Genomic DNA, 12878 nt, shown 5'->3' on the forward strand with positions numbered 1-12878 from the left:
GCATGCGATCCTTGGATTAGGTACTCTATTGAATATGATTCATATATGTTATTTCCGCTGCGTAGTACCTATAAACTCCTACAGTTTGTTATCGATCTAGGATTTCAGCTAGAAAGGAGGTTGACTTTGGCATGTCCGGAAGGAACGACGGGGGCCCTTAGACCTGCTGATGTATTACTTTATTCCTGGGATTGTGGTCGTGATGTCTGAGTTGATTTGACAGGGTTTTCTCCTTCGAAACGGTCTGGGCTTTCAGACTTTGTACCTGCACAAGTTGTGATTGATGTGACTCATTGAAAGCGGGTTAAGTATGAATCTAGTTGTCGAACAATTGGATATGGATTCTTCTCTTCTCATTTTCTTCACTTGGGGGATTATACAAGGAGGTTGTTGCGTTGTTGAAGCGAGTTCAGAAATTTTCGACGGCTCAGGACATTGGGGCTCGTGTTGCTGCTCATATATAACTAGGATAGGTTTTTCTATAACTAGAGGAGTGGGGCCCAGATTGTATCTCGGCTATCCACTAATTTTTTGTAGGTTGTATAAATTTATCTATTTTTGATATATAATAATAATAATAATAATAATAATAAAAATAAAAATAAAAATAAAAGTAATTTTTATTATTTATTTCTTTTAAAAATTATTAAACATTAAATAAATTTTAAAAAATCAAATTAAATTGACAAAACCAATAAAACGATGACACGTGTCAAATTACCAACCAGTTTTTGCCTGTTTAAAATGAATACCTCTCAAAGGTTGTAATATTAATGTACAATCCAAAAGTTGTATTATTTAAAAAGTTTGAGCCAAAACTTATACTCCCTCCGTCCTTGAAAGAACGACCCATTTGGCCTAATTTTAGTCCCAAAAAGAATGACTCATTTGCATTAAAACACCCACCAATTTGCAACAGTTAGCTTTCCTATATAAGAATTTGATTTTCCATATAATTTTATTACTTATATAAAAATATGGTAATTGAGAGTGAGAGAGAGCGAGAGCGAAGGGCGACTGGCCTTTCCCCTGAAGAAAATGACTTGCTTCGGCGGTCAAACAAGAAAATTAAACGAAATTCGGCGGAGATGTCGCCTATGGACAATTCGAATGATATTGAAATGGGGTCCTATGTGGCTAAAACGGCTGAGGCAACCCAGTTTAGGGCTAATAACCCCCCTGTCTCGTATATTCGAGCGGCGACTGGTGGAAACAAAAGCCTGCGAGATGTGGTGAATGTCGAGGATGTTGAGGAGGATGATGTATCTGATGATGACATTCCTTTGGACTGTGATTCGGATGATGAGAGTTGTCCAACGATTCTTTTGACTAAGGAGGAGAAAAGGCGGCTGAGAACGCCATGGAGAAACGCCCTAATTATAAAATTGTTCGATAAAAGGATGAGCTATGTTGTTCTGGTCAAGCGTTTAAGGTTGAAATGGCAATTGAAAGGCGATATCGCATTAACTGATGTGGGTCATGACTACTATGTAGTTCGATTCAATAATATGGAGGATCATGAGTGGGTCTTAACTCAGGGACCTTGGCTAATTGGTGACAGCTACCTGACTATTAGGAAGTGGGAACCAAATTTTGTTGCGGATGAGGCTCCGATTAAGAAATTGAATGCGTGGGTTCGCATCCCCCAACTCTCTGTAGAGTATTTCGACAAACAATTTCTCGTCCAAATTGGATCGAAGATTGGAAAGGTTGTCAAGATTGATCGAAATACCGAGTCAAGGGATCGAGGCCAATACATTAGATTTTGTATTGAAGTAGATTTGTCAAAACCTTTGCTTTCAAGGTTTAAACTGAATGGGAGGATTTGGAAGGTCCAGTACGAAGGATTAAGGCAGATATGCTTTAAGTGTGGTCATTTGGGACACAAAGAGGATGGGTGCAACCTTTTTCGACAAGAGAGGGTTGAGGTTGAGAATGGAAATCATGGGGAAAACCGTGCTGTGGGCAGGGAGGTGTCGAAGGTGCAGGATCGACCTGAAGAGCAGGGGAAGTTTGGTGCGTGGATGTTAGTTCAGAGACCTCAAAGGAAGGGCAATCCTAAGGGTAAAGTAGAACAGGGGAAGAAGCAGAGTAATGGTCCTAAGCCTCCCAAGCATATCGCTACAAGAGGAGAAGGTGATTATGTCCAGCCTAAATTGAAAGGTAGTAGTAATGTAGAACAAGGTGCTCCGAAGGTATTGACCAAGGCTCAAGGATCGAGGTTCAATGTTTTGAACCAAGGAGACGAGATGGAAGTTGAAGACATAAATATGGAAAGGAATAACACTTTTGTGCAAGCAGTTGAGAATTTTGAAGGAAGTGATTCTATGATGGAAAAAAGTGTTATTAACTTAGGGGAGGATGAAATTTTAGGAAAGAATAAAGGACAAGATATTTTTATCCAAGGGCAGATTGATGGAAATATGGGAAGTGAGGATATGGAAGAACATTCTGTTGTGAATTTAGGTAGTTCCTTTGAGGTGGCAAGCAAAAAGATTGAGTCGGTTATTGGGAAACAGAATAAAGATAGTTTTGGAAAAAAAGATAAGGGAAATAAATCTTTTAACCAAGATTTAATATCGAGGAAAAATAAAACCCCTCTCCAAGTCAATAATTTTGTGAACAATTTGGAACCTGGTGATCATACATCAAATCCGAGTTTGAGCACAAATCGTCAATCAGTTAGTGGTAAAGAAAATTCAATTGAGGTTGCCACTTCGACACCTTCTGTGCTTCGAGGTGAGAAGGGGTGTGTGAGTGGAGGTAGTGATGATTCCATATCAAATTCCGATTACTCTTGTCACTCGAATTCCCAGGGAATACGAGATGTTTATCGATCACCAGACGGAAGGGCTGGTGTGTGCTCATCCTCTGGCGGACAAGATGCAGATGGAAGTGAACACGTTTTTGCCTCCTCAGTTTAACCTGGCAGAGATGATGGCGTGGTTTCGAATCCCGTTCGAGACGGATGGTCCGATGAGAGCGTTGAGGGATGCTTCTCTAAGCATCATGCCTAATGTCCCTTTGGAGATTTATGATAGGTACCCGAATTTTCCCAATTTTAATATGTCGTTAAAAATTTTAGTGTGGAATGTTCAAGGGGCTGGGAATAAACTCAATTCGATTCGTGAATTGGTGCGTATAAATGATCCTATGGTTCTAGCGCTTGTTGAGACTCACTTGAGTGGTGAGCAAGCGGATAATATTTGTGCTCGGATTGGTTTTTCGGGACAAAGAAGAGTGGAGGCTCAAGGTTTTAGTGGTGGTATTTTGCTTTTCTGGAGGAGGGAGCAAGTTAGTGTGACTGCGTATGACGAGAGCACACAACATATGACGGTATTGATAGAGAAAGTTGGTGATTCTCCTTGGCTATTTTCCGCAATATATGCGAGTCCAGACAGTAGCTTGCGTAGAGATTTATGGAGAGAGCTTGAAAATATCCGATAGAATTATAATGGTCCTTGGTTACTTGGTGGTGATTTTAATGAGACCATGTCTTTGGATGAAAGAATTGGTACAAACAACTCGGAGATGCAACGACGATGCCTTGAGTTCTCGAATTGGGTGGAGAACAATGGTTTAATTGATCTGGGGTGTACAGGACCTGAGCATACGTGGTTTCGGGGATTAACCCCAGATACTTTTAAGTCGGCAAGGCTTGATAGAGGGCTAGCAAATGAAAAATGGAGATTATTATTTGAGGAAGGGGCGGTTCGTAACCTCCCTAAGATCAAATCGGATCACTGTCCTATTTTAATTAGTACTAATGGATTTGCTCCAATTTCGATGGTTAATAGACCCTTTAGATTTCAAGCGGCATGGATGCATCATGACAAGTTCGAGGAGTTTGTTAACTCTTCGTGGAACAAATCTGCTCCGATTGTTCCTTATTTGAAGGAATTTGCTTTGAAGCTTGAATGTTGGAATAAAGAAGAATTCCGCAATATTTTTCGTAAGAAGGCTGAGTTGTGGGCTCGTTTGGAAGGAATTCAGAAATTGCTAGCGCAAGGCAGACAGCCACATCTGATTTAGTTGGAGTGCGAGTTGAGAGAGGAGATGGATGTTATTTTAGATCAAGAAGAAATGCTTTGGTTTCAGAAATCTCGTGAGGAGAAAATTGTGTATGGTGATAGGAATACGCGATTTTTTCACTTGTCTACTATGCTAAGAAGAAAAAGAAATCGTATTGAAACCTTGCAAAATGACGAAGGTACATGGGTTATGGAAGCTGAACAAGTCCAGCAACTTGTTCTTGATTTTTGGCAGAGCATATTCGTGGAGGAAAGGGTAGGATATCATCAGGATAATATAATTCCAGATTTTTTCCCAAGGATTGAGGCGAGTGACTGGGAGAAGGTGAATAGACCGATTGAAGAGTGCGAAATTTTTAAAGCATTGAAGAGTATGAAACCGTTTAAAGCTCCGGGACCGGATGGTTTCCAACCGGTCTTCTTTCAACGCTACTGGAATTTAGTGAAACCGAATGTTCTTGAGTTGGTGAAGAATGTGCTCGAGGGTAGAGAGTTCCCTGATGGACTAAATGATGCATTTTTAGTCTTGATACCGAAGGTTGATGTGCCCCAAAAAGCTAAGCAATTCCGGCCTATAGGACTTTGCAACATAGTGTACAAGCTAGTCACCAAGGTCATTGTGAATCGTTTGAAGAGCTTGTTGCCTTCCCTTATATCCCCTACTCAATGTAGTTTCGTGCCTAAGAGACAAATTACGGATAATATTATTATTGTCCAAGAGATGCTCCATACAATGAGATACAAGCAAGGAAGAGTGGGTTATATGGCGGTCAAAATTAATTTTGAAAAGGCATACGATAGATTGAGATGGAGCTTTATAAGGGAATCTCTTCTTGAATTAAGACTCCCTCAAGCTATGGTGGATGTGATTATGCATTGTATTACTTCGGCAAAATTGAGTATTTTATGGAATGGGGAACCTATGCCATATTTTTGCCCAAGTAGGGGCATACGGCAAGGAGATCCTCTCTCTCCATATATATATATGTTATATGTATGGAGAGGCTTGCCCATCTTATTGAACGCGAGGTCCAATTTAAGTGTTGGAAACTAGTGAGAGCGAGTCGGGATGGTCCTTCTATCTCCAATTTGGCATTCGCGGATGACCTTATTCTTTTTTGTGAAGCTTCGGTAGTACAAGCGACTCTCATGAAGACTTGCTTGGATAAGTTTTGTGAAGCCTCTGGCAGCAAAGTAAGCGTGGACAAGTCAAGAGTGTATTTTTCTAGTAATACAAATTATGATTTTCGTGATGCAATCTGCAATACATTGGGTATGGAAGCTACGGATGATTTTGGTAAGTATCTTGGAGTTCCTACTATTAATGGGAGGACCTCGAAGAAGGAGTACCAATACCTTGTGGATCGAATTAATGGTAAAATTGCGGGTTGGAAGACGAAATCGATGTCTATGGCTGGAAGAGCTACACTAACTCAAGCTTCCCTAAGCTCGATTCCTTTCTATGCGATGCAAACGACTTTGTTACCAAGGTCTACTTGCGATGATATTGATAGAAGGTCTAGAAAATTTTTGTGGGGTGAGTCGGAAGGTCAACGGAAGGTGCATACAGTTGCGTGGAGCACTATTAACAAGCCTAAAGACCATGGGGGTTTGGGGATTCGATCAATGAGGCAAGCGAATTCAGCATTCTTGGCTAAGCTAGGTTGGAGAGTATTGGCCGAACCGAATGCCCTATGGTCTAGGGTTCTTCGAAGTAAGTATTGCAATAATCGGTGTGATATTGATATGTTTAAGTCCAAGCAAAATGCATCGAATGCTTGGAGGGGAATAATGAGTAGTATAGATGTGGTTCGAAAGGGGATAAATATGGCTGTTGGTAATGGGGCTCAAACATTTTTCTGGCATCATAGATGGGCCACGAGTGAACCTTTGATCGATCTTGCTAACCCACCTCCTCCCATTGATTTACAAGATGCTACTGTGGGTGAGTTCTGGGATCCGAATGTGGGCTTGAAATAGGAGCTCTTCTCATCGTTTTTGTCAGCTAATGAACTTCAGGCCATAGCTTCATTTGAGCTAAGTTCAATTGAAGAGGATGTTGATGCTGTGTATTGGAATGAGTCCCCAAGTGGTGGCTTCACTATTCAATCGGCTCTAGTTATAATTCGAGGAGAGGGAGAGTTAGAAGTTGGTCAGCAATGGGATTTAATTTGGAAGAGTAAAGCCCCCTAAAGGGTTCGTATGTTTGTTTGGCTGGCTGTACAAGACCGCCTTATGACCAATAAAAATAGGTTCATTCGTGACCTTATTGATGACCCTAGATGTCAGGTCTGTGGGGCTGGAGAAGAGACCACGGATCACATCCTTCGACATTGCCCAGCAGCTGTTGTGGTGTGGCGTAAACTTGGTGTAAGTGATGGTGTTCGCTTGGGGCTAGATTTTGTTGCTTGGGTCACGAAGAATATGGACATAAAGTTGCACAAAGGTGATGAAGGATGGCCTCTTATGTTTGCAATTACAATTTGGTGGCTTTGGAAGTGGCGTAATGCAAGGTTTTTGAAGGTAATAATGTTAATATTCCAATTGACCAAGTAGCGTTTATTTATGCTCGTTTGGCTGTTGTGCGCAAGGCGTGGGATAGACATTTGCGAATTCATGCTCCAGCTAAGAGAAAGAGGGAGGAATTGCTAGTGAAGTGGGTTGCCCCAAGGGAAGGATAGGTTATGTTAAATACTGATGGGGCGGCTAAAGGGAATCCAAGTAAGGCTAGTGGTGGGGGGTTGATTCGTGGTCATCGAGGTGAGCTTTTTGAAGTCTTTGCCATTAATTGTGGGAGCTGTACGTGTACTAAGGCAGAGCTGCTTGCTGTACTTCGTGGGTTAGCAATAGCATGGAATGGAGGTCATAAAAAAGTGCAAGTGTGTGTGGACTCGGAGGTGGTGGTCAGAATGTTGGTGGAGGATAACTCTCCCAACTCTCCTTTTATTCATATCGTTAGGAAGTGTTGTGCTCTTATGTCTCGCGAGGGGTGGGAGGTCACTAACATTGCTATCGAGAGGCTAATAGGGCTGCGGATTGGCTTGCCAATTTCGGAGTGGAAGCGTCTCAACCTATCACTCTTTTCTCGGCGGTCCCGAAGGATCTTGAGGCTGTTTTATTGGAGGATTTGGGGGGTGCTACTAGACCTCGTAGGAATTAGCTTTACTTAGTATAGCTTCTGCTCTAGTAGGATGTTTTAGTTTTTCGCTTTTTATTTCTTTTTCTGCGTTTTGTTTTGTTTCGTTGGTTTTGTTCTGGGCTCAGCCCACTTTCTCACCAAAAAAAAAAAAAAATATAATTTTATTACTTTCTCTCTTTATTTTTTTACAAACCCCATGTAAATTTATCTTTCCAACATACTTTTACTTCTTTTAATTTAACTTTCTTAATACCTACGTAATCAACCCAAATGAGTCGTTCTTTCGGGGACGGAGGGAGTACTTGATTTGTACATTAATATTCCAAAGCTTGTATTATTATTTGCAATTTTTCCAAATTTTTATAAGAGTTTACTTATCCTTTTTTAAGAGAGAAACAAAATTGAAATGTTACTCGAAAATGAAAACAGAAAATAGAAAACATTGAAAAAAAAAATCAGACAAAAACATTTCTCAATCAAAACCGTACCCTATAAGCGATGCACAAATTTGGATTCTGCTACTTCAATCTTTTTCTCTTTTCCTTTCATTTTTAACAATGTCAGCAATCTCTTTACGTAAATTTTCTTTCTTTTTTATTTCATCCCTAAAACACAGATAAACTGATTCACTCAATCAATCGATTTGACTCGTTGATCTCAACTTTCAATTCCAAATTTTGTTGCAAGGTATGCGATCGATCTTCACGCTTTTCGATGATTATTCTATTTATTTTTTGAAATTTTAGGCTATATTTTGTGGATTTAATTTTAGCATAGTAAGTAAATGAGGAGTAATTAGGGTATTTTCATGATAAAGTTTGATATTATTTGATTAAAGTTATGATTTTGAATGTTTGGAGATTAAGTGGGTGTTAATTGTTTGTGAAAGGAGTTGGATTTGAGTGCAAAATCATGGAAAGTTTGCAACAATTGGAGGCATTATGTGAGAGGCTATACAATTCACAAGACTCAGCGGAAAGAGCTCATGCTGAGAATACTTTGAAATGTTTTTCGATGAATTCTGAGTATATTCCGCAATGCCAGTACATTCTAGACAATGCATTGACACCGTACGCATTGATGCTCGCGAGTTCGAGCTTGTTGAAGCAAGTTACAGATCATTCACTGTCATTGCAGCTTCGCCTTGATATCAGTATGTGCAGCTGTCTATGGCCTTTGTTTTTAATCTCCCTTTATTTATAAATGACAGTCACATATACTTGTTCGATATAATGTGTCACATTTCTTGCAATATATATGATCTACTTCGTATATGGTTGTGATTATATATATAGAATGCCAATTTTTTTTTTTTTTTAATATTCCCAATCACCCTTAAAATTTAGCTATGTGTGTGTGTTATTAGTCACATTTGGATTATAAGTATATTGTTTTTGATTAATGTATCTTAGATACCAATTTAATTCGAATCCTGACTTAGATTGTGCTATGATAGTGTTGAGATGGTTTAATTTTTAATAGAGGTTCTTTTTAGTATGATTGTGCCATACTCTTTTTAGTATGATAGTGTTGAGATGGTTTAATTTTTAATAGAGGTTCTTTTTAGTATGAGGCATTAGGACCTATGTTACTCACTTTTCATTTTACTTTAAGTACTTATGTCGGACTGTAGATGGATATAGGCATGAAACTTGGATACTTCACTTTTAATTCAAAATCATGGAATTTTTACCAAAATAGCAGAGTCGAATACCTATGTTGGACATGGTTACCCGAGTCCATGTAACATAAATTATAAGGTGGTAACTATATACAGACGGCTTTAGTAACTATTTTGATGTGTATCTAGAAAATACAATGACGATGTTGTGCAAATTAGGTCAAAGTTTGCTAATTTTTATCTTTTGGGTAATTGTTAAAGATAATAATGAGTTATTATTGTTTTCTTTGTTATAGTTTTGGTTTTAAAAAATAGTTATCTTTTGTTATGTCAGAACATGGTAGAATTTATTAACCCTTGACCAACTAGAAGTAAACTAACCACACGCTGTGGCTAGCTACATATGAAACTTTGTGGAATTTACATTGCATATATAAAAGGCCTTATGTTGCAGTGATTTATGAGGAATGATGTTAAGTTACTTGAATTTGAAGTTTGACTGAGAAGACACATCTTTTTCAACTTCTTAGTTTAGTTTGTGTACGCTGAGATAGCTGCAAACTTCTTAAATTATATCCTTTTTACCTCACCATGATCTTCATCAAATGGTATATAGGGAGATTATTTCTCAAAATTGATCCATTGATCGATTAACTTTAGAGAACTCATTTGATATCCGGTTTTGCATTAGTTTTGCGCAGTTGGGTTGTTTTGACTATATCTGGATTTTTACCTTGAATTTTTCAATGATTTGTTTTGTGTTGGATTAAAAAATGTTAGAATTTTGTTGTACAATTTCCGCTGCTATTAAGTAACGAATTCCCAGCCAATGTTAAACTTTTGACGCAATGCACTAATTGTTTGCAAAAGTTTTTTTTACTCCTTGATTCATGTGAAACTATGGATGAAGATGATGCTGTTTCGTTTAATACTTTGGTGGTACAACTCCAGAATATTGTCATAATTCATATGTGGGTATTTGTTGAGGGTGAAGTTTTTTAAAAAGGGGAGTTAGATGCGTATTTGGAAAATACAATGATGATGTCATGCAAATTAAATCCTATTTTGGCTAATTGTTATAGTTAATACTTAGTTATTATTTTTTTTGAGGCAAAGTTAATACTTAGTTATCGTTGATCTTTATTCTGTCATAGATTTAATTTAAAAAATAATTATCTTTTGTTTTCTTAGACTTTTCTAGAATTTATATTGCACGTTAGGCTGTAGTGTCTTATGAGGAACAATGTTGAATTAATTGAATTGAAATTTAGTTTGTGTATGCAATATAGCTGCAAAATAGCAACTTAGTTTAAATTTGAATCGTGAATGTCAAACTTCTTTATTTGTTTCAATCAATCAATCAATCAATCAAAGCCTTAATCCCATTAGTGGTTATTTGTTTCAATCAATCAATCAATCAAAGCCTTAATCCCATTAGTGGTCGGCTAACATGAACCAAATCTTATTATTCCGTGTAGTCATCGACATAAATCTTACTCCTCCATCTCTTACGATCGAATGCTTCATTCTCATGCAAACCCATATACCTCAATTCCTTCCTAACTCCTTTCAATTAAGTCATTTTCAGTCTCTCTCTCTCCCTCGTTTAAGCCCTCCATAGTCCCACTCTTCCACTCTTCGAACCGGTGCACCCTCCGGTCTTCGTCTTACATACCCAAACCAACGCAGGCAATTTTCTCTTAGTTTACACCTACTTTCTTGTGAGTAACGTCATTTCTGAGAGTGTTCCCACACATTTTCCTTAACATGCGTATTTCCGTAACCTCCATCTTTTTAATGTGCTCCTTCTTAGAAACCCGTACCATAGAGCAATATGGTTTTATGGCAATTCTATAGAATTTTCCCTTCGACTGTAAGGGAATACTCAGGTCACATAACACTCCTGTGGCCGCTCTCTATTTAAGCCACCCCGACTTAATCATGTGGGCCACGTCTTGATTAATGTCACCATTCCTTTGGATGATCGACCCAAGATACTTAAAACATTCACTTATGGTCAAATCCTTTCCATCCAAATTCACCACATCATTGCTTGTCCCCCTTAGTACCAATTCGACATACTAAATATTCAGTCTTACTCCGACTTAGATTTAACCCTCTAGATTCCAACCTTTGCCTCCATTGCTCCAACTTGGCATTAACCCCGTCCTTAGTTTCATCCACCAACATGATATCATCCGTGAACAACATACACCATGGCACCTCATCTTGAATTGTTCTAGTTTCTCCATCTAGAATCGTTGCAAAAAGAAAAGGGCTTAATGCAGACCATTGATGCAATCCGATAGAAAGTACATTTACCCCACCATGATTTGCATCAAATTTCTAGTAAATGCACAATGAAATGCTCAATTGGATTTAATAGTAGAATTGACTAAACAAAACTGAAAGCCTCGTTGATGCACAACTTTTCAGTATTGAGAAATGGACTACAACAAACATGTTATGTATATGTGATGCAATTATGATTCTTGTTTTCCCATTTCCTAATTAAAGGTTAAATGGAAACAAAATTGCAATGGTAAGATTTATGACAGTTAAGCTGCAAAAGTATTGTGAGCGGAGGGAGGCTATCTATGCTTTGGTTTGGGGTTAATAAAATCAATTCCACTAACTGAACAGTAGGTTTCCATACTTTTATCTGCAGTCCTTGTGTGTGTTATCGTTAGTGATACATTTGGTGATGAAGTGGTACCGAATTTTCTAAAAATGGTTCATTGATCTATATTATTTGTTGTTGAAATGATTAGTTGATTTATAATCTAAATGCCTCGTAAAGCTGGGTGATCCACTCTACAGGGACGGTTGCAATTCTTGCTAATACTGGCATGAGACTAATCTCAGTTCTGAGTTCACCTTTTTGTTCTTGTCTGATCTCTTTGTTTATTTTTTTTATTTGTGTGCAAGGGAATTACTTGATAAACTATTTGGCTACAAGAGGGCCGGAATTACAGCACTTTGTGATACAGTCTCTCATTCAACTACTGTGCCGGCTCACAAAGTTTGGTTGGTTTGATGATGATAGATTCAGGGACGTGGTTAAAGAGTCCATGAACTTTCTTAGCCAGGTGCTTATTGTTGTAAATATACTCGTTGATTTCATTTGTAAGGTTGACACAGTACTCAAGAGCAGGTGTAGATAAGTCCTGATGCTTCCTTTTAGCTGTCTTTAAACCTTGTTCCAGTTAGCAAGCACTTCACATAAACTATTGTTTTCACACTAACATAGCAGCTTCAAGCAAATGGTCTTTCCTGTTCAAAAAAACAATAACAAAAAAAAAAAAAAAAAAAAAAGAAAAAAAAAAAAGGAAATGGTCTTCAGAAGAAGAGATGACAACAGATTGCTATCCATTGTCACATACAAGTAGTAGATAATTGTTGCTGTAATCTGTCATCAAATTATACTTTGTATTTTCTTTATTTAGACTGGCCATAAGTTATAGTCCTCATCATTCTTTCTTTTACTTCATATTATGATTTTTAGGTTTTAAACCTCTCTTCTACAATATCTTTTTTATTATTAGACTGCTTTCTTTCTATTAGTTATTTATTTTTCCTGTTCAGAGACCGTACATAGCACTGTAGCTGCTCAACTAGTTATAGGTTTGACTATGTACATGTACAACCTGAGTTCATTACTTCTTTACCTTGTCCTTGATGGGATTCATACAAGTATTAGTAGTCGCTATTTTACTGAGCTACAATTCTGTATTCAACAAATTTCCAATCTTTGATTTTGCTGTCAATTTATTGATAAAAGAGGTCCATAAGCAGGCTGTATCTTTTTGTGCTCATACAAACTTATTAGTTGACAGAGTAAGTATCTCCGAATTTGTGCAAAACAACGCCCTTTATAAACCAAAGGACATAACTGCTTGATTTTGAGAAATTTTATTTTATTATCTTTATCACTAATATTATTAATATATTTGTTTTACAGTCCACCTTGAGTAAGGTAACCTATCACAGTAAATTTGCCGATTTCTTAGGTACATAAGGACATAGCTGAGCCTCTATAGAAGATTTGACAATATTCTATTTAGCAAATAACTTTAAATTTGTCTTG

The 12878-nt window shown here is 37.8% G+C and overlaps 3 protein-coding genes across 5 annotated transcripts in view; all 3 read left to right on the forward strand.

The window, feature by feature from the left end:
• Positions 1-3492: 3492 nt before the first annotated feature.
• LOC145604006 (uncharacterized) lies at positions 3493-4032 on the forward strand. Its single transcript, XM_081659964.1, has one exon. The coding sequence runs from the start codon at positions 3493-3495 to the stop codon at positions 4030-4032; it is 540 nt and encodes a 179-aa protein (XP_081516090.1).
• A 24-nt stretch (positions 4033-4056) lies between these two features.
• Positions 4057-6712, forward strand: LOC145604007 (uncharacterized). The gene is made up of 5 exons (XM_081659965.1): positions 4057-4699; positions 5158-5976; positions 6037-6179; positions 6321-6477; positions 6588-6712. Exons 1-5 carry the CDS (start codon positions 4057-4059, stop codon positions 6710-6712), a joined length of 1887 nt encoding a protein of 628 aa, XP_081516091.1.
• An 897-nt stretch (positions 6713-7609) lies between these two features.
• The window catches only part of LOC145603520 (uncharacterized), a 33224-nt gene continuing 27955 nt past the window's right edge, over positions 7610-12878 (forward strand). For 2 of the 3 annotated variants that reach the window (XM_081659438.1, XM_081659440.1), the window contains exons 1-3: positions 7610-7857; positions 8060-8323; positions 11720-11880. In XM_081659438.1, the coding sequence (XP_081515564.1) occupies positions 8083-8323; positions 11720-11880 (402 nt within the window). In that variant the 5' untranslated portion in view covers positions 7610-7857; positions 8060-8082. The remainder of the gene's footprint in view (positions 7858-8059; positions 8324-11719; positions 11881-12878) is intronic. The other variant, XM_081659439.1, reaches the window with a different exon arrangement.

This window comes from Chenopodium album, chromosome 22, assembly GCF_948465745.1.
Source record: "Chenopodium album chromosome 22, dcCheAlbu1.1, whole genome shotgun sequence".
Classification (NCBI taxonomy): Eukaryota; Viridiplantae; Streptophyta; class Magnoliopsida; order Caryophyllales; family Amaranthaceae; genus Chenopodium; species Chenopodium album.